Source organism: Coregonus clupeaformis, chromosome 26 (genome assembly GCF_020615455.1).
Source record: "Coregonus clupeaformis isolate EN_2021a chromosome 26, ASM2061545v1, whole genome shotgun sequence".
NCBI classification, from domain to species: Eukaryota; Metazoa; Chordata; class Actinopteri; order Salmoniformes; family Salmonidae; genus Coregonus; species Coregonus clupeaformis.
The window spans coordinates 2,556,773-2,579,661 of NC_059217.1; the positions used below are offsets into that span (position 1 = coordinate 2,556,773).

Sequence of the window (22,889 nt, forward strand, 5' to 3'; positions counted from 1 at the left end):
ATCTTGGGTGAAACCTCCTTCCCTCAGCCAGGGCATTGAAAATGGGTCGTGGATGGGTATTCCAGCATGACAATGACCCAAAACACACGGCCAAGGCAACAAAGGAGTGGCTCAAGAAGAAGCACCAGTCTCCAGACCTTAATCCCATAGAAAATCTGTGGAGGCAGCTGAAGGTTCGAGTTGCCAAACGTCAGCCTCGAAACCTTAATTACTTGGAGTAGATCTGCAAAGAGGAGTGGGACAAAATCCCTCCTGAGATGTGTGCAAACCTGGTGGCTCCTGAGTGGCGCAGTGGTCTAGAGATCCTGGTTCGAATCCAGGCTCTGTCGTAGCTGGCCACGACCGGGAGACCCATGGGGTGGCGCACAATTGGTCCAGGGTAGGGGAGGGAATGGCCGGCAGGGATGTAGCTCAGTTGGTAGAGCATGGCGTTTGCAACGCCAGGGTTGTGGGTTCGATTCCCACGGGGGGCCTGTATGTAAAACATAATGTATGCACTCACTAACTGTAAGTCGCTCTGGATAAGAGCGTCTGCTAAATGACTTAAATGTAAATGGTGGCCAACTACAAGAAACGTCTGAACTCTGTGATAGACAACAAGGGTTTTGCCACCAAGTACTAAGTCATGTTTTGCAGAGGGGTCAAATACTTATTTCCCTCATTAAAATGCAAATCAATTTATAACATTTTTACATACATTTTTCTGGATTTTGTTGTTGTTATTCTGTCTCTCACTGTTCAAATAAACCTACCATTAAAATTATAGACTGATCATGTCTTTGTCAGTGGGCAAACGTACAAAATCATCAGGGGATCAAATACTTTTTTCCCTCACTGTACAGTGAGCTTCAAAGGTATTGGGACAGTGACATATTATTATTATGTTTGGCTCTGTATTCCAGCACTTTGGATTTGAAATGATACAATGACTATGAGGTTAAATTGCAGACTGTCCACTTTAATTTGAGGGTATTTTCATCCATATCGGGTGAACCGTTGAGAAATAACAGCCCTTTTTGTACATAGTCCCCCGCATTTTAGAGGACCAAAAGTATTGGGACAAATTCACTTGTATGTGTATTAAAGTAGTCAAAAGTTAAGTATTTGGTCCCATATTCATAGCACGTAGTGATTACATCAAGCTTGTGACTACACATTTGTTGGATGCATTTGCTGTTTGTTTTGGTTGTGTTTCAGATTATTTTGAGCCCAATAGAAATTAATGGTAAATAATGTACTGTGTCACTTTGGAGTCACTTTTATTGTAAATAAGAATAGAATATGTTTCTAAACACTTCTACATGAATGTGGATGCTACCATGATTACGGATCAATTCTGAATAAACCCTGAATAATGATAAGTGAGAAAGTTACAGGCGCACAAAAATGCTAACCTCCCCTGTTAATGTAATTGTGAGAGGTTTAACATGTCTTGGGGGTATGATATTTGTGCATCTGTAACTTTCTCACTCATCATTATCCAGGTAGTCATAGTTTAATAAATAATCACTGTGATGGGAATGGTGATGGGTGGAGCTGGTGCGTTTGGGTTAAAGGGTTAGAGTATGTGATTATGGTAAAAGGCACCAAAGACAGTAGTTCTCTGAGGGGTGACTATATCCTGTCCATTCTTACCTGTTCGTATTTCTCCAGCTCTGTGTGGTAGATCTGTCTGATCTGAGAGAGCTTGGCTCTGTAGTCCGAGTGTTCCGCTGAGTTATCCACTCCTGCCCCACCTCCTGAGGCTGCAGCTGCAGCCGCAGCCGCTGCAGAACCGCCCCCTTTCTCGGGTCCAGACACGCCCTCCGCCAGCAACATGTTGTCCAATCGCATGAGCTGGGCATCTGGAGGCTCCTCCTCCTGGGCGCCACGGATACTCAGCACTACAAACGACAGGAAGGGTCAGAGGTTAGAGGTCAGTCATGCAGGTCACCAATCCCAGCGTCATGACGCCATAGGTCACTCAAACACAGCGCTGTGATACCGTAACAAGCTGTCGGCTGTAGGCAGCGCCCCACGTCTTGCCTGACTCCACGCCTGACACACACAACACACACACCATGCCTAACACATACACACACACACCACGCCTGACACACACAACACACACACCATGCCTAACACACACACACACACCGCCTAACACGTCCTCCTCCTCTGGTCTGGAGAGCAACGGTGCAGCAGAATTGTTTTCTTTTCACCACGGTAACACTTGATGGTGCATCCATGTGGACCGTAAAAGCCAGCAGTATGTGTGGAAACAAGTAACGACCAGGCTCAGATTGAGACTACTAGAGTACAGTGTGTAGTGTAAATGGCAGTGGTAGTACATAGTGTAGTGTAGCTGGCAGTAGGACCTCCCTGTCTGGACGGGGATCATCCAGTTGATAAATCACTTGCCTCTTTATTGTCTCTTTGCCAGAATAAAGGCTACGGCGCTAGACTCTTGCAAGACTACACTATAATAAAACTCAATTTATATAATTAACTTAAAATGCAACTTCAATAATAACTACCAGAGCATTGGCCAGGACTGTTTGGTATTCAACACGTATGTCATAAAGCAATTTGTGATATTGGAGGAATAAATAAACAAATACTATAAATGGGGGTTACACCCTGATAATGAATGAGGCATAGTCTCTGAGGAGTCAGTTAGCATCCCAAATGGCACCCTATTCACTTTATAGTGCACGACTTTTGACTATGGCCCATAGGGTTTTGGTCAAAAGTAGTGCACTATATAGGGAATAGGGTGCCATGTGGGACACACACTCAGTGACATCATTGGTGTCTTAGATGCCTTATGTCAGTATTGGGATACATTGAACTATGGATAATGGTGGTTTTGTACTTCAGTGATTTCCAATTCAGTATGTAAATGTAACCTCCATGCACTCACACAGAAAACACACACTGATTGTTGCTCTTACAGTGGTGCTTGGTTACTATTCTTACAATGCCCTAACAGTGCTGGTTCTTAAAGCGTAAGGATCTGGGCAACAACTGAAGCCTGTCATTGAGCGATAGTGCACATTGTGAGGTCAGAAACAGAGCACTGGACTTGGCAGTGTGTGTGCAGTGGCAGAGCAAAGGTATTCATGCTGTTCCCTTTCCTTCCTCTAGAGGTCTCCCTCGCTGTTCTTTAGGGTAGACAATGCCGACCTTCCATTTTCTGAAATAACACACACTCACAGATGCTACCTCCTCCTGCTATCCAAGAGCAATGAGTCTATCCATTCCAATTACAAACACCTTCTCCCACTGTCCATGAATTCAAACTGATAACAGGGAAGACAAGTGCATCAAATGTAGCATACACAATGTAATTACTTTAAAGGCTACAGCCACTTATGCAGTGTCTAAATATGACTTACTGACTTTAAGGCCAATGTTTGTCGATTGCTATTTAAAATGTTAACACTCCTCACATGTCTCATTGTCTCTGAACGAAATGGAACAGGCAGGGAACACTTCATTAATCCAGAGACAATGGGAGTAGCTTGGTGCATTAACCCCAGACTAGACCGCTGCCCCAGCCATGGAATGGGATGGCTGGGGTGGGGTGATTAGGGTGGGGGTGGCTGGCCTGGGTGGGGGGTCAGCGGGATGAGAAAGAGGCAGGCTGTACGGCCAGAGGGAGGGTACCCCTGCTGCTCTCCCCTGTGTCATTATAGAACGTCCTTCATCACACTGAAAAGGTAGGGATAAGGTGGAGAGAGGGGAATCCCCCTGGGTGTGTCAGGAAGGACACCCTATTCCCTATATAGTGCACTCCTTGCCCTGGTCAGAAACAGTGCACTATATAGGGAATATGGTACCATTTCGGACACAGCACTTGTCTTTTACAGCCACTACGTTTCTCTATCTCCTGGCTAGACTACGTCTGCCTGGTGCATTTCTAAACACAAATGGTGTCATCAATTTTAATAAGCCTGTCCACACTATATACACCCCCCTATGTATTTATTTGGACAGTGAAGCTAAAACATTTAATTTGACTCTATACTCCAACATTTTGGATTTTAGATCAAATGTTCCATGTGAGGTGAAAGTACAGAATGTCACCTTTAATTTTAGGGTATTTTCATACATATCTGTTTTACCTTTTAGAAATGAAAGCACTTTATGTATCTAGTCCCGCCATTTGAAAGTGTCAAGTATTTTCAGTGTATTAAAGTAGTCAAAAGTTTAGTATTTGGTCCCATATTCCTAGCATGCAATGATTACATCAAGGTTGTGACTCTACAAACTTTTAAGATGCATTTGCAGTTTGTTTTGGTTGTGTTTCGGATTATGTTGTGTCCAATAGAAATTAATGGTAAATAATAAATTGTGATATTTTGGAGTCACTTTTATTGTAAATATTAATAGAATATGTTTCTGAACACTTCTACATTAATGTGGATGCTACCATGATAACAGATAATCATTAATGAATCGTGAATAATGTGAAAAAGTTATATACAGTTGAAGTCGGAAGTTTACATACACTTAGGTTGGAGTCATTAAAACTCGTTTTTCAACCACTCCACAAATTTCTTGTTAACAAACTATAGTTTTGGCAAGTCGGTTAGGACATCTACTTTGTGCATGACACAAGTAATTTTTTCCAACAATTGTTTACAGACAAATGATTTCACTTATAATTCACTGTATCACAATTCCAGTGGGTCAGAAGTTTACATACACTAAGTTGACTGTGCCTTTAAACAGCTTGGAAAATTCCAGAAAATGATGTCATGGCTTTAGAAGCTTCTGATAAGCTAATTGACATCATTTGAGTCAATTGGAGGTGTACCTGTGGATGTATTTCAAAGCCTACCTTCAAACTCAGTGCCTATTTGCTTGACATCATGGGAAAATCAAAAGAAATCAGCCAAGACCTCAGAAAAAAATGGTAGACCTCCACAAGCCTGGTTCATCCTTGGGAGCAATTTCCAAACGCCTGAAGGTACCACGTTCATCTGTACAAACAATAGTACGCAAGTATAAACACCATGGGACCACGCAGCCGTCATACCGCTCAGGAAGGAGACGCGTTCTGTCTCCTAGAGATGAACATACTTTAGTGCGAAAGTGCAAATCAATCCCAGAACAACAGCAAAGGACCTTGTGAAGATGCTGGAGGAAACAGGTACAAAAGTTTCTATATCCACAGTAAAACAAGTCCTATATCGACATAACCTGAAAGACCGCTCAGCAAGGAAGAAGCCACTGCTCCAAAACCGCCATAGAAAAGCCAGACTACGGTTTGCAACTGCACATGGGGACTAAGAACTTACTTTTTGGAGAAATGTCTTCTGGTCTGATGAAACAAAAATATAACTGTTTGGCCATAATGACCATCGTTATGTTTGTCGGAAAAAGGGGGTCGCTTGCAAGCCGAAGAACACCATCCCAACCACAGGGGTGGCAGCATCATGCTGTGGGGGTGCTTTGCTGCAGGAGGGACTGGTGCACTTCACAAAATAGATAGCATCATGAAGAAGGAAAATGATGTGGATATATTGAAGCAACATCTCAAGACATCAGTCAGGAAGTTAAAGCTTGGTCGCAAATGGGTCTTCCAAATGGACAATGACCCCAAAAATACTTCCAAATTTGTGCCAAAATGGCTTAAGGACAACAAAGTCAAGGTATTGGAGTGGCCATCACAAAGCCCTGACCTCAATCCTATAGAAAATGTGTGGGCAGAACTGAAAAAGCGTGTGCGAGCAAGGAGGCCTACAAACCTGACTCTCTTACACCAGTTCTGTCAGGAGGAATGGGCCAAAATTCACCCAACTTATTGTGGGAAGCTTGTGGAAGGCTACCCGAAATGTTTGACCCAAGTTAAACAATTTAAAGGCAATGCTACCAAATAGTAATTGAGTGTATGTAAACTTCTGACCCACTGGGAATGTGATGAAAGAAATAAAAGCTGAAATAAATCAATCTCTCTAACTATTATTCTGACATTTCACATTCTTAAAATAAAGTGGTGCTCCTAACTTACCTAAGACAGGGAATATTTACTAGGATTAAATGTCAGGAATTGTAAAAAACTGAGTTTAAATGTATTTGGCTAAGGTGTATGTAAACTTCCGACTTCAACTGTATATAAATATCATACCCCCCAAAAAATGCTAACCTCCCCTGTTATTAGTAATGGCGAGAGTTTAGCATGTTTTGGGAGTATGGTCTTTGTGCCTCTATAACTTTCTGGAATATGGGACCAAATACTAAATCTTTGACTACTTTAATACACTAACACGTTAATTTGTCCAAATACTTATGACACCTTAAAACAGTAAGAACCTCATACCAACAGTCAAGCATGGTGGTGGTAGTGTGATGGTTTGGGGATGCTTTGCTGCCTCAGGACCTGGACGACTTGCCTTAATAGAAGGAACCATGAATTCTGCTCTGTATCAGATAATTATACAGGAGAATATCAAGCCATCTGACTGTGAGCTAAAGCTGAAGCACAGCTGGGTCATACAGCAGGACAATGATCCAAAACACACAATCAAGTCTACATGAAAATGGTTAAAAAGCAACAAATTTGAAGTTTTCGAATGGCCTAGTCAAAGTCCAGACCTAATCCCAATTGAGATGTTGTGGCAGGACTTGAAACAAGCATTTCATGCTTGAAAACCCACAAATGTTGTTGAGTTAAAGCAGTTCTGCATGCAAGAGTGGGCCAAAATTCCTCTACAGCAATGTGAGAGACTGATCAACAACTACAGGAAGCATGTGGTTGCAGTCATTGCAGCTAAAGGTGGCACAACAAGTTATTGAGTGTAAGGGGGCAATACATTTTTCACACAGGGGAATTGGGCGTTGCATAACTTTGTTAATTAAATGAATAAAATAAGTATCCATTCCCTTTATCTAATATTAGGTTTTGGTTAAATCTGATAACATTCAGTATCAAAAATATGCAAAAATAAAGAAAATCAGAAATGGGGCAAAAACTTTTTCACGGCACTATATACAGTGAGGAGAACAAGTATTTGATACACTGCCGATTTTGCAGGTTTTCCTACTTACAAATCATGTAGAGGTCTGTAAATAACATTGTATGATTTTTAAGTAATTAATTTGCATTTTATTGCATGACATAAGTATTTGATACATCAGAAAAGCAGAACTTAATATTTGGTACAGAAACCTTTGTTTGCAATTACAGAGATCATATGTTTCCTGTAGGTCTTGACCAGGTTTGCACACACTGCAGCAGGGATTTTGGCCCACTCCTCCATACAGACCTTCTCCAGATCCTTCAGGTTTCGGGGCTGTCGCTGGGCAATACGGACTTTCAGCACCCTCCAAAGATTTTCTATTGGGTTCAGGTCTGGAGACTGGCTAGGCCACTCCAGGAACTTGAGATGCTTCTTACGGAGCCACTCCTTAGTTGCCCTGGCTGTGTGTTTCGGGTCGTTGTCATGCTGGAAGACCCAGCCATGACCCATCTTCAATGCTCTTACTGAGGGAAGGAGGTTGTTGGCCAAGATCTCGCGATACATGGCCCCATCCATCCTCTCCTCAATATGGTGCAGTCGTCCTGTCCCCTTTGCAGAAAAGCATCCCCAAAGAATGATGCTTCACGGTGGGATGGTGTTCCCAACCATGCTTCACGGTTGGGATGGTGTTCTTGGGGTTGTACTCATCCTTCTTCTTCCTCCAAACACCGCGAGTGGAGTTTAGACCAAAAAATATATATTTTTGTCTCATCAGACCACATGACCTTCTCCCATTCCTCCTCTGGATCATCCAGATGGTCATTGGCAAACTTGAGCAGGGGGACCTTGCATGCGCTGCAGGATTTTAATCCATGACGGCGTAGTGTGTTACTAATGGTTTTCTTTGAGACTGTGGTCCCAGCTCGCTTCAGGTCATTGACCAGGTCCTGCTGTGTAGTTCTGGGCTGATCCCTCACCTTCCTCATGATCATTGAGGCCCCACGAGGTGAGATCTTGCATGGAGCCCCAGACCGAGGGTGATTAACCGTCATCTTGAACTTCTTCCATTTTCTAATAATTGTACCAACAGTTGTTGCCTTCTCACCAAGCTCCTTGCCTATTGTCCTGTAGCCCATCCCAGCCTTGTGCAGGTCTACAATTTTATCCCTGATGTCCTTACACAGCTCTCTGGTCTTGGCCATTGTGGAGAGGTTGGAGTCTGTTTGAATGAGTGTGTGGACAGGTGTCTTTTATGCAGGTAACGAGTTCAAACAGGTGCAGTTAATACAGGTAATGAGTGGAGAACAGGAGGGCTTCTTAAAGAAAAACGAACAGGTCTGTGAGAGCCGGAATTCTTACTTGTTGGTAGGTGATCAAATACTTATGTCATGCAATAAAATGCAAATTAATTACTTAAAAATCATACAATGTGATTTTCTGGATTTTTTTAGATTCCGTCTCTCACAGTTGAAGAGTACCTATGATAAAAATTACAGACCTCTAAATGCTTTGTAAGTAGGAAAACCTGCAAAATCGGCAGTGTATCAAATACTTGTTCTCCCCACTGTATGTGAAAATACCCTCAAATAAAAGTTGACATTCTGTCCTGTCAGCTCATATGAAACATTTGATCTCAAATCCAAAATGCTGGAGTATAGAGCCAAATTAAACATTTTAACTTTACTGTCCAAATAAATATGTAGGGGAGTGTGTCTGTAGAGGTCCTGCTCCCCTACCACAGTAACACTGAGGAATGTGGTATAGCAACACGTTTCCTGTGGTTACAACCTCATAAATACCTCATGGGTAAACTGGGTGTGAAACAGGGGTGAAAGCATAAAATAAGACAGGAAAATAACCTCTCCCTCAATGTCAACAAAACAAAGTTGCTGATCGGGGACTACAGGAGACAGCAGAGAGAACACGCCCCCATCCATATCGACGAGGCCGCAGTGGAGAAGGTCAAAAGCTTCAAGTTCCTCTGTGTGCACATCAATGACAACCTGAAATTTGATTTGATTTGATTTGAAATGGTCCCATCACACAGACAGTGTGGTGAAGAAGGTGAAACAGTGCCTCTTCAACCTCAGGAGGCTGAAGAAATTCGGCTTGGCCCCTAAGATCCTCACAAACTTCTACACGTGCACCATTGACAGCATCCTGTCTGACTGTATCACCGCCTGGTACGGCAATTGCAACGTCCGCAACCGCAGGGCTCTCCAGAGGGTGCTGCGGTCAGCCCAATGCATCACCGGGGCCACACTGCCTGCCCTCCAGGACATCTACAGCACCCAGTGTCACAGGAAGGCCAAGAAGATCATCAAGGACCTCAGCCACTGGAGCCACGGCCTGTTCACCCCGCTACCATCTAGAAGGTGGAGACAGTACAGATGCATCAAAGCTGGGACCGAGAGACTGAGAAACAGCTTCTATCTCCAGGTCATCTGACTGTTAAATAGTCACCACTAGCCGGGCCTCTGCCCAGTACCCTGCCCTGAACCTTAGTCACTGTTCTAGCCGGCTACCACCTTGCTCTCTACCCTACACCTTAGAGACTGCTGCCCAATTTACATAGAGTCATTGAACACAGGTCACTTTAATAATGTTTACATACTGTTTCACCCATTTCATATGTACAGTTGAAGTCGGAAGTTTACATACACCTTAGCCAAATACATTTAAACTCAGTTTTTCACAATTCCTGACATTTAATCCTAGTACAAATTCCCTGTCTTAGGTCAGTTAGGATCACCATTTTATTTTAAGAATGTGAAATGTCAGAATAATAGTAGAGAGTATGATTTATTTCAGTTTGTATTTCTTTCATCACATTCCCAGTGGGACAGAAGTTTACATACACTCAATTAGTATTTGGTAGCATTGCCTTTAAATTGTTTAACTTGGGTCAAACGTTTCGGGTAGCCTTCCACAAGCTTCCCACAATAAGTTGGGTGAATTTTGGCCCATTCCTCCTGACAGAGCTGGTGTAACTGAGTGAGGTTTGTAGGCCTCCTTGCTCGCACACGCTTTTTCAGTTCTGCCCACAAATGTTCTATAGGATTGAGGTCAGGGCTTTGTGATGGCCACTCAAATACCTTGACTTTGTTGTCCTTAAGCCATTTTGCCACAACTTTGGAAGTATGCTTGGGGTCATTGTCCATTTGGAAGACCCATTTGCGACCAAGCTTTAACTTCCTGACTGATGTCTTGAGATGTTGCTTCAATATATCCACATAATTCTCCTTCCTCATGATGCCATCTATCTTGTGAAGTGCACCAGTCCCTCCTGCAGCAAAGCACCCTTCACAGCATGATGCTGCCACCCCCGTGCTTCACGGTTGGGATGGTGTTCTTCGGCTTGCAAGCAACCCCCTTTTTCCTCCAAACATAACGATGGTCATGCACAAAGTAGATGTCCTAACTGACTTGCCAAAACTATAGTTTGTTAGCAAGAAATGTGTGGAGTGGTTGAAAAATGAGTTTTAATGACTCCAACCTAAGTGTATGTAAACTTACGACTTCAACTGTATGTACTGTACTCTAGTCATGGCTCATACTATATATATATATAAAAAACTATGGATTATGTGTGTATTGTTATTTTTATTGCTAGGTATTATACTGCCATGTTGGAGCTAGAAACACAAGCATTTCACTGCATCTGCGATAACATCTGCAAATCTGTGTACCCGACCAATAAACGTTGATTTGATTTGAAAATAGTATAACCCTGTGTAAAGAATTTTGAACAATATCGTTATCACCTATAATTCTTTATAGGATAATCCCACAGGAATACATTTCTAAAATAGTGGGAATTAAATACTTAATGATACTGGGGACAGATAGCTAGCTGTATGCAAGTTAAACTACATGTTGGACTTTGAGTCAACCTGGATGACTAAACCAAGTCAATTGTTTACTGCAAGTTCACATGATCTTTCCTGTCCCTTGGTTAAAGGGCAGGGATAAGGACTTCCCACTAAATCTCACAGTTAACTGAATTTTGGGACTCAAAGAGCACACAAAAGCTAGGGAGGACGCTCTTCTCCCCTTTACAGCTGTTTGCAGCTGAAACTGAGGCTCACAGATTTCTTCCCAAAGTCATAAAATGTCTAGACTGTCAAATGAAAATGGAACATAAAGGGTATGTCCCAAATGACACTCTATTCTCTTTATAATGCAGTACTTTTGTAGTGCAAAAGTAGTGCACTCTATAGGGAATAGGAGGCCATTTGGGACGCCTCCAAAAAAAAAACTCCTACGTTCATGTAATGATTTGATACTCATCTGCCAATTCTCTGAAAAGTTCAGAAATTGCTGGAGTACGTCTTTAACATTCACAAAGTGCTTATTTTACTTGGCCTGAAGTACCTCCCCCATCAGTCTTATAAGGTCAGAGCTTATAACATCTTTCTCAGAGAGAAAAACAGAGAGGGAAAATATTTGATCCACATTTAGATAGTGAACTAAGAACAAATGTGCCAGAAAAATGAAAGATTTACTTGATACTGTAGTTAGTAGAAAGTAGTTATTTGTGGAAGGCTAGGGATACAGGAATACTAAAATTTTTTATGAATAATACAAAATGTGTCATTTAGTTAGCATAATCTGAACATTCCCAGCGTTTCCCAACGTTTTCATACGTGATGCAAATATACAATTGTTTTCTGAGCAATAGCTACAAGAAACTGTCACTGTTCAAGCCCTTAATTCCTCCCTGTATCCTGGTTTTACTGTGGAGTTATTTGGGCATTTGGTTTACACAGACGGGACCCCCAGAGGAGCATTATCAGGTCGTATGAGAGACAGAACCAAAGGACCTGCTGCAGTGTGTATCTGCCTCCAAGGATATTGGAGTATATCATTTAGGTATGTACAGTATATTGTATAATATAATTGATATTTACAATATTGGAGTTATTTGGCTATTTGGTTTCCACAGACTGGAACCCCTTACGAGCAGCCGGCAGAACTAGGGAGCTGGGACCTGCGTGTGTCTGGCTGCCTCTGCCTGGTCTGGAGGCGATGCTGCCCTGATGGAGGCAAATTATGATTTATTTATTCCGCCCTGAACCTAAAGCACATAATTAAAACCACGGAACGGATTATCTTAAACAAATACAATGAATAAAGAAAAGAAAGAAAGGAGGGGGGAACAATGTGCCTCTTTAAAACAGTCTTTGCTGTGGGTCATAATTACACGAGTCATTGAGGGCCACTTTAGTGGCTAATGGCAGGCTAATTGATTCATCCTAATGTTTCCCAGCCTTGGGTTTGTTCTGCTCCAGACCTGGGTTCAAATACTATTTGAAATAATTTCAAATACTTTAGCTGGGCTTGATTGAGCTTGCCTGTCGCAATGGACACATAGAATAGTCACACAACTCTGCCCATCTGGCACTCCAGGCAGGCTAAAGCAAACACTTAAAGTATTTGACAGACCTCGAATAGTGTTTGAACCCAGGTCTGTTCTGCTCTGTTCTCCCTGTCCAATAGTGCTGGTGAACTTACTTAACCACCCTCAGACAAATATTGAGGGTTCTCACAGGGATAAACAATTATCTGTGTGGGATGTTAACTCCTTCCCCTCCCCCCTACTATCTCCCCCTTATCCTATCTCCCTTCCTCCTCCTCCTGTCTATTCCTCTTCCTTTTATCTCCCCCTCCGATCTATCTCCCCCTTCTCCTCCGTCTCTCCCTTCGCCAACGAACATCACGTTTGCTGTAACAGAGTCTCTAATGGACTCTGTTTCCTTTTCCCTTTCATTGATGGCTTGTTGTCTGTCTGTGTGCGTATGTGTGTGTGTGTGTGCGCGTGTGCGTAATGCCTTAATTTTCGGAGTCCCCCATCACTGACATGTAATTCCCACTAGGTATAGGCCATAAGCCAACCTTTATTCCTGCACAATACTGTATATTATTGTGCCATAGCAGGCTGATAAGTTTATTGATACCACCCAGCATCTCTCTCGCTCTCTTTCTGGAGAGATAGAAAAGTGTCTGAGAAAACAGTGAGAGCAGTGTTTAGGCCTAATCGACTCCCTCTTGGTAGGTAGTCTCTTTGTTTGCCTATATAGACAGTGAGCGGGCAGGCATCAGTGTGGATGGATGCATACTGTTCGCAGTGCAGGATCAATGGATCAAGCAACAAAGGCCAGACTGACGACAACCATTAGTTGGTTTCGTCGTCACTGCAAACACACAATCCAGGCATCCAGGAAAAATGTCACCCACTGAAAATAAATTAAAACTAAACCAATGGGAGATCATGACATTAATTCAACTCTGGCCTTTTATAAATCAAATCTATATTTCATTAAAAAAATAAACCTGGGGGCACATGGCTTTTGGATAAGTGAATTTTTAACTGTCTGGTCGTTTATAGGAGAATATTTATTTCCTTTCCAAGAAGCCGCTCAGGAAACAGCCATGTTCTTTGAGGATAAACTGGGAATATTAGGCATTGTGATGATTTACAGCTCTATTTGGAGAGGTCTGCTTCCCTAAGCCCTCTCTCTCTCTCTCTCTCTCGCTCTCGCTCTCTCTCTCTCTCTCTCTCTCTCTCTCTCTCTCTCTCTCTCTCTCTCTCTCTCTCTCTCTCTCTCTCTCTCTCTCTCTCTCTCTCTCCCCCTCTCTCTCTCCCCCTCACTCTCTCCCCCCCTCACTCTCTCCCCCCCTCACTCTCTCTCTATGTCCCTCTGTCTCTCTGACGTTCTTCCCCTTGTTTTAAACAGTGGTATGTGTAACATTCTTTCCATCTCCCTGTATTTTCCATTTACCAATCACCCAGCTACAGGCTCATGGCTGGCTGTGAGGGCAACATCATTGGATGTTGAAATATGAATTAAACTGCTAGAACCGAGCGGTAGATCATTTCAGCTTAACCCTGAGTTTGGGGCGAGCCTTAATTGAACAAGGACAAGGGACACATCTCCCTCCTCTCTCTGAGAGAGACTGAAGCGTGTCAGAGAGGAGGAGAAGAAGAGAGGAGGGGAACGGTTGTGGGAGACACCATATGCAGACAGTGGCAGGGTATAACCAGCTAATAAAGGAAGGGAAATATTCACTTGACTCTATAGGCCACGGTAGTAATTGACAAAATAAAGGAATATCCTCCACAGGCACTGGAATACCAGTCACAAGCCTGTTTTATCCCAGTTACAACAATACTGGATAAACAAAAACATCCAAAATAGTTGGATTGAAAAACATAAACGAACTGGGGGAATATAATAAACAATACAACAGAATAATAGAGGATCTATCTTCCACCTTCCCAAAATATACCAGCTTTGTGTCTGTCTGTCAGTGTTTGGACAGCAGTGACAATATTTGATAGTGTATCAAATCAAATCAAATTTTATTTGTCACATGCGCCGAATACAACAGGTACCTTACCGTGAAATTCTTACTTACAAGCCCTTAACCAACAATGCAGTTAAGAAAATATTTACTAAATAAACTAAAGTAAAAAAAAAAGAACACTATAAAATAACAATAACGAGGCTATATAAATGGGGTGCCGGTATCGAGTCAATGTGCGGGGGTACAGGTTAGTCGATGTAATTGAGGTAATATGTACATGTAGGTAGGGGTAAAGTGACTTTGCATAGATGAAAACCGGCAAGTAGTCCGGGTAGCCATTTGATTAACTGTTAAGGAGCCTTTTGGACGAACACTTGGCGCTCTGGTAACGCTTGCTGTGCGGTAGCAGAGAGAACAGTCTATAACTAGGGTGGCTGGAGTCATAGACACATTTTAGGGCCTTCCTCTGACACCGCCTGGTATAGAGGTCCTGGATGGCAGGAAGCTTGGCCCCAGTGATGTACTGGGCCGTACGCACTACCCTCTGTAGCGCCTTGCGGTCGGATGATGAGCAGTTACCATACCAGGTGGTGATAAAACGAGTCAGGATGCTCTCGTTGGTGCAGCTGTAGAACATTTTGAGGATCTGTGGACCCATGACAAATCTTTTCAGTCTCCTGAGGGGGAATAAGTGTTGAGGTGCCCTCTTCATGACTGTCTTGGTGTGTTTGGACCATGATAGTTTATTGGTGATGTGGACACCAAGGAACTTTAAGGTCTCGACCTGCTCCACTACAGCTCTGTCGATGTGAATGGGGGCGTGCTCGGCCCTCCTTTTCCTGTAGTCCATGATCGTTGAGGGTCTCTGACCTCCTCCCTAATTGCTGTCTCATCATTGTCGGTGATCAGGCCTACCAACGTTCTGTCGTCGGCAAACTTAATGATGGTGTTGGAGTCGTGCTTGGCCACGCAGTCGTGGGTGAACAGGGAGTACAGGAGGGGACTAAGCACGCACCTGAGGGGCCCCCGTGTTGAGGATCAGCATGGCAGATGTGTTGTTTTCCTACTCTTACCACCTGGGGGCGGCCCGTCAGGAAGTCCAGGATCCAGTTGCAGAGGTAGGTGTTTAGTCCCAGGGTCCTTAGCTTAGCTTTGAGGGCACTATGGAGTTGAATGCTGAGCTGTAGTCAACGAACAGCATTCTCACGTAGGTGTTCCTTTTGTCCAGGTCAGAAAGGGCAGTGTGGAGTGCAATAGAGATTGCGTAATCTGTGGATCTGTTGGGGTGGTATGCGAATTGGAGTGGGTCTAGGGTTTCTGGGATGATGGTTTTGATGTGAGCCATGACCAGCCTTTCTACTCACATCGGCTACGGAGAGCGTGATCATACAGTTATCCGGAACAGCTGGTGCTCTCATGCATGCTTCAGTGTTGCTTGCCTCAAAGCGTGCATAGAAGTAATTTAGCTCACCTGGTAGGCTCGTGTCACTGGGCAGCTCGTGGCTGGCTTCCCTTTGTAGTCCGTAATAGTTAGCAAGCCCTGCCACATCTGACAAGCGTCAAAACCGGTGTAGTAGGATTCAATCTTAGTCCTGTATTGACGCTTTGCCTGTTTGATGGTTCGTCGGAGGGCATCATAGCGGGATTTCTTATAAGCGTCCAGGTTAGTGTCCCTCTCCTTGAAAGCAGCAGCTCTACCCTCTAGCTCAGTGCGGATGTTGCCTGTAATCCATGGCTTCTGGTTGGGGTATGTACGTACGGTCACTGTGGGGACGACATCATCGATGCACTTATTGATGAAGCCGGTGACTGATGTGGTGTACTCCTCAATGCTATCGGATGAATCCCGGAACATATTCCAGGCAGTGCTAGCAAAACAGTCCTGTAGCTTAGTATCTTGCTCATCTGACCACTTCTGTATTGAGCGAGTCACTGATTCTTCCTGCTTTAGTTTTTGATTGTAAGCAGGAATGAGGAGGATAGAATTATGGTCAGATTTGCCAAATGGAGAGCGAGGGAGAGCTTTGTATGTGTCTCTGTGTGTGGAGTAAAGGTGGTCTAGAGTTTTTTTTTCCTCTGGTTGAACATGTGACATGCTGGTAGAAATGAGGTAAAACGGATGTAAGTTTTCCTGCATTAAAGTCCCCAGCCACAAGGGGCGCCCACCTCTGGATAAGCTTTTATTTTTTGCTTATGGCCTTATACAGCTCATTGAGTGCGGTCTTAGTGCCAGCATCGGTTTGTGGTGGTAAAAAGACAGCTACGAAAAATATAGCCTAGATGAAAACTCTCTTGGTAAAAAGTGTGGTCTACAGCTTATCATGAGGTACTCTACCTCAGGCGAGCAAAACCTTGAGACTTCTTTAATATTAGATTTCGTGCACCAGCTGTTATTGACAAATAGACACAGACCACCACCCGTCATCTTACCGGAGGTAGCTGTTCTGTCTTGCCGATGCATGGAAAACCCAGCCAACTGTATATTATCAATTTCGTCGTTCAGCCACGCCTCACTGAAACATAAGATATTACATATTTTTATGTCCCGTTGCTAGGATAGTCTCGGATGGAGATCATTCAGTTTATTCTCCAATGATTGCACGTTGGCCAATAGGATAGATGGTAGAGGCGGGTAACCCACTCGCTGACTAATTCTCACAAGGCACCCGGATCTACGTCCCCTGTATCGGCGTCTCCTCTTCATGCAAATGACGGGGATTTGTTCATGGTCCGGGAGCAGCAGTAAATCCTTCAGTTCGGACTCGTTAAAGATAATATCTTTGTCCAGTTCAAGGTGAGTAATCGCTGTTCTGATATCCAGAAGCTTTTTTCAGTCATAAGAGACGGTGGCAAAAACATTATGTACAAAATAAGTTACAAACAACGCAAAAAAAACACACAAAATAGCACAATTGGTTAGGACCCCGTAAAACGGCAGCCATCCCCTCCGGCGCCATTCTGTTCAAAGCCTTCGGGAAGGGGAGCTATAGCTAGCTCTCTTCCAGGACACCGCCTGCCTGCCCGCCTGCCCGCCTGCCTGCCTGTCTGCCTGCTTGTGTTCCTTTTCCAAGTGGTTCAGCTCTTTTTAAAGTAACTGTCCAGTGTATCAAGATTTCTATGAAATATGACCTATAATTCATTACAATATGAGTGAAATAGTTTTCCTTCCAAAAAAATTGAAATTAAGTATAAAATGTTATGTGTTGGAATGGTGTGGGCGTACCCCACAACAGAATGGTGTGGGCGTATACCGGTCATAAAAAAAATTAATATCCTCAGGAGAATGACATCATCCTCTGTGAGGAAATAGCAAGCATTTTTTAAACGGTCTGTTTGAGATACAAGTTTGAGGTGGGGTTCTTTAAAAGTTTTTTCTCTAATTTATGCTTTGGCCACAAATACGTGTATAGGATGAGTCAACAACATAATCTGGGTATGAATTAACAGAATATTAACTTTTAAAAGTGAGATTTTCACTGGACAGGTAATTTAAATGGCATAACAATATCAGGCCCTGATAGTTACAGCACAGTACACCCCGTACCCACCACCCTCCACGGTCCAGATATCTTATCCTATCGGGTTAGGGGAGGGAGGCAAACCAACACCAACGACAACGAGTGGGGCTGTCAAAAGCTATTACCATATGTAATCCCAAACTAGATTTCTCCGACATGTCGACAGGGAATTTCTGCGTGGACGCTCGCCATGGCAGTCTGATGATAGGGGAAACCCTGATGTTTAATTAATGATGTTTGGTTGTTCTGTTAGAGACATGTATGATCAAGGTGTGTGTATGTCTGTGTCTGTGTCTGTGTGTGTGTGTGTGTGTGTGTGTGTGTGTGTGTGTGTGTGTGTGTGTGTATGTGTGTGTGTGTGTGTGTGTGTGTCAGAGGAGGGTGGTGGTAGGAGCTAGTAAGTGTGCATGGTGTCTAGTAAGGGACTGGCCCCGCCCTGCCGACCCTGACGTAACACAGCAGATCACGTTACATCATCGCTATGCAAAATGGAGAGGATCCAAAGGTGTCTGTCTGTCAGCCCACGCAGCTTGAGACCGCAGCACAGCGACCCATCTTCTCTGTCAGACGCACCCTGGGCTGGGGGGCCCCCTCTGTCACACGCACACACACACACACACACACACACACACACACACACACACACACACACACACACACACACACACACACACACACACACCAGTGTAGGCTGGTGGGAAGAGCTATAGGGGGACGGGTTCATTCTAATGTCTGGAATGGAATTAATGGAACGGTATCAAACACATCAAACATATGGAAACCACATGTTTGACTCCGTTCTATAAATAACATTCCAGCCATTACAATGATCCCATCCTCCAATAGCTCTTCCCACCAGCCTACACTGGTGTGTGTGTGTCTGCCTCTGACAGAGAAGATGGGTCGCTGTGCTACGGTCTCACGCACAGGACACACACACACACACACACACACACACACACACACTAGTCTGGTCTGAATAATGATTAGGACTGAGTAGGGCACAGGGTCTGACATTATAGTTAGCATACGTACTGTAGTGCTAAGGGTAGCATTATGAAAACAGGGTTAGGTTAGTTGTGTTAACTAGCAGTTAGGGAAAAGGTATGGTGGTCATGTTCACTAGAGTAATACACAAAAATGATTTGAGTAAATCTATTTTTTTTTTGGAAAAATATTTTGTTTAAAAGAGATAAGATCAAAAAATATAAAATATCTCAGCATAATTTAGAAAGAAACATGTATGATCAGATGAAAACATTTAATAATTCAAATAATTATATTGATAGGCATAATGTATATGGTTCCTAATGTTGTTCTCCCTCCCGAAGACAACTCAACTATAAAAAACCAACAACAACCCAGTTAGCACATACTGTTCTGAGAACCATATGTTTCTTAGAGCTTGGTGAGAGCGTAGTTGTCCTATGGTTATTTTGCATACAACCTTCGCACAACTTTCTGGAATGGTGAAGGATAGTTGCTTGACTTTCAAATCAAATCAAATTTGGAACATTCTCAACACATTTAAGGAACTTCACAAAAACAGACAGTTTCCTAAAAGTTCAAAGATTGTTACATTTAATTTCAATTTTGTTAATGTTCTAGGAATGTTCTCCAACTGGTTTGACATTGGGAATGTTACCAAATAGTTTAGAGAATGTTAAGAAACAACGTTCTTCTGTGGGAATTTCAGCTTCATCATAATGTTTCCTTACAGGTTTCCTCATAGTTCTATTTAAATTCATGTTCTCAAATTGTTCCGAGAATGGTAAGAAAACTTTCCAGAAAAACCACTAGAAAACATTAGTAACGTTCAGAGAACGTTCTAAGAATGTTATTTAAAAACATACATTCATTTCTTAGAATGTTAAGAAAACTTTCCATAAAAACCACAAGAAAACTTTAGTAATGTTCAGAGAATGTTCTAAGAATGTTATTTGATAACATATACATTCCGTTCTCAGAATCAACAAAACTCTCTCTAGCCTCTATCTTGTTAAGTGTGTTCAGGTGTGTTGGCCGCGCCCACTAATTGGCCACACTTGATCTTAATGAGTGCTTGTTTCCTTTTAAATGGGGTATGTTTGAATAAACAAAAATGAACAACTTTGTATGAGCTAAAAAATCAATGCATGCTAGCTCCATCCTGGTGGCGCAGTGGACTAATTCCATGGAAAGAGAATAGAGGTTCATATGATCAAATCTCACTGATGCCAAACCACACTGAAACATCAATGTGTTTGCATGATTAATGCCTAAGCAAATTAATTTCCATGTGTTCTATCTGCGCTTGGAGTTCAAAACAGTTAACCTAAGCTAGCAGTGTTATTAAGTCTTATTGAACAATGTTCTCTGAACATTATTTAATTACCTTACAATAACCAACATTTCTGTTCTCAGAACATTAACCTTTTCACACGTGAGTTACAAATATCTATTTTCACAGCGTGAGTTGTTTTATGCACATGATGTCAGAATGCACTCACTGTTCCAAAATGTGATTGTTATGCAACAGGACAGTTAGCACCTGCTGCCTGCTAATTATCTATAGCCTATGTTTCAACTTGTCAATTTCAATGTATTTTCTAACAACAGTTTGAATTGAGGTGTGTTCCGCCTCCTCATTCATTTACTGAGCCGGACAAACTTCTCTCTTCGAGGAGAGCCCAAGCACGTCTTCACCAATGTTTCCGCAGATCAAGTATGCAGACATTTGCGCAGTCTTGCACGAATTGGAAAATTTTCTGGCTGGCGCTCGCATTGCCTTCCTTGTTGTTTTCCTTACAAATAATAACTTTGGGCATGTGTTCATTCCTATCGAAGTAAGTGCCTTATTTTCTATATATCGCGTTGTCGTTTCTACTGTAGCATACAGTTTGTATGTATGTACACTACCATTCAAAAGTTTGGGGTCACTTAGAAATGTCCTTGTTTTCGAAAGAAAAGTCCATTAAAATAACATCAAATTGATCAGAAATACAGTTTTTAATGGAATATCTACATAGGCGTACAGAGGCCCATCATCAGCAACCATCAGTCCTCTGTTCCAATGGCACATTGTGGTTGCTAATCCAAGTTTATCATTTTAAAAGGCTAATTGATCATTAGAAAACCTTTTTGCAATTATGTTAGCACAGCTGAAAACTGTTGTGCTGATTAAAGAAGCAATAAAACTGGCCTTCTTGAGACTAGTTGAGTATCTGGAGCATCAGCAATTGTTGGTTCAATTACAGGCAAAACAACAGTCTCAACGTCAACAGTGAAGAGGCGACTCTGGGATGCTGACCTTCTAGGCAGAGTTGCAAAGAAAAAGCCATATCTCAGACTGGCCAATAAAAATAAAAGATTAAGATAGGCAGTCTGAGATATGGCTTTTTCTTTGCAACTCTGCCTAGAAGGTCAGCATCCCGGTGTCGCCTCTTCACTGTTGACGTTGAGACTGGTGTTTTGTGGGTACTATTTAATGAAGCTGCCAGTTGAGGACCTGTGAGGCGCCTATTTCTCAAACTAGACACTCTAATGTACTTGTCCTCTTGCTCAGATGTGCACCGGGGCCTCCCACTCCTCTTTATATTCTGGTTAGAGACAGTTTGCGCTGTTCTGTGAAGGGAGTAGTACACAGCGTTGTATGAGATCTTCAGTTTCTTGGCAATTTCTCGCATGGAATAGCCTTCATTTCTCAGAACAAGAATAGACTGAAGAAAGTTATTTGTTTCTGGCCATTTTGAGCCTGTAATCGAACCCACAATTGCTGATGCTCCAGATACTCAACTAGTCTCAAGAAGGCCAGTTTTATTTCTTCTTTAATCAGCACAACAGTTTTCAGCTATACTAACATAATTGCAAAAGGGTTTTCTAATGATCAATTAGCCTTTTAAAATGATAAACTTGGATTAGCAAACACAACGTGCCATTGGAACACAGGACTGATTGTTGCTGATAATGGGCCTCTGTACGCCTATGTAGATATTCCATTAAAAATCAGCCGGTTCCAGCTACAATAGCCATTTACAACATTAACAATGTCTACACTGTATTTCTGATCAATTTGATGTTATTTTAAATGGACAAAAAAATTGCTTTTCTTTCGAAAACAAGGACATTTCTAAGTGACCCCAAACTTTTGAACGGTAGCGTATGTACAGTTGAAGTCGGAAGTTTACATACACCTTAGCCAAATACATTTAAACTCAGTTTTTCACAATTCCTGACATTTAATCCTAGTACAAATTCCCGGTCTTAGGTCAGTTAGGATTACCACTTCATTTTAAGAATGTGAAATGTCAGAATAATAGTAGAGAGAATGATTTATTTGAGCTTTTATTTCTTTCATCACATTCCCAGTGGGTCAGAAGTTTACATACACTCAATTAGTATTTGGTAGCATTGCCTTTAAATTGTTTAACGTTTCGGGTAGCCTTCCACAAGCTTCCCACAAAAAGTTGGGTGAATTTTGGCCCATTCCTCCTGACAGAGCTGGTGTAACTGAGTCAGGTTTGTAGGCCTCCTTGCTCGCACACGGTTTTTCAGTTCCGCCTACAAATTCTCTATAGGATTGAGGTCAGGGCTTTGTGATGGCCACTTCAATACCTTGACTTTGTTGTCCTTAAGCCATTTTGCCACAACTTTGGAAGTATGCTTGGGGTCATTGTCCATTTGGAAGACCCATTTGCGACCAAGCTTTAACTTCCTGACTGATGTCTTGAGATGTTGCTTCAATATATCCACATACATTTCCTTCCTCATGATGCCATCTATTTTGTGAAGTGCACCAGTCCCTCCTGCAGCAAAGCACCCCCACAGCATGATGCTGCCACCCCCGTGCTTCACGGTTGGGATGGTATTCTTCGGCTTGCAAGCAACCCTCTTTTTCCTCCAAACATAACGATGGTCATTATGGCCAAAAAGTTATATTTTTGTTTCATCAGACCAGAAGACATTTCTCCAAAAAGTACGATCTTTGTCCCCATGTGCAGTTGCAAACCGTAGTATGGCTTTTTTATGGCTTCTTCCTTGCTGAGCGGCCTTTCAGGTTATGTCGATATAGGACTTGTTTTACTGTGGATATAGATACTTTTGTACCTGTTTCCTCCAGCATCTTCACAAGGTCCTT

At 42.6% G+C, this 22,889-nt stretch overlaps 1 protein-coding gene across 4 annotated transcripts in view; it reads right to left on the minus strand.

Annotated features, from left to right (window-relative positions):
• The window catches only part of LOC121540504 (pre-B-cell leukemia transcription factor 1), a 105,289-nt gene that overhangs the window by 14,246 nt on the left and 68,154 nt on the right, over positions 1-22,889 (minus strand). For all 4 annotated transcript variants that reach the window (XM_041849434.2, XM_041849433.2, XM_041849436.2 and 1 more), the window contains exon 3: positions 1,636-1,883. In XM_041849434.2, coding sequence (XP_041705368.1) covers positions 1,636-1,883 — 248 coding nt within the window. The remainder of the gene's footprint in view (positions 1-1,635; positions 1,884-22,889) is intronic.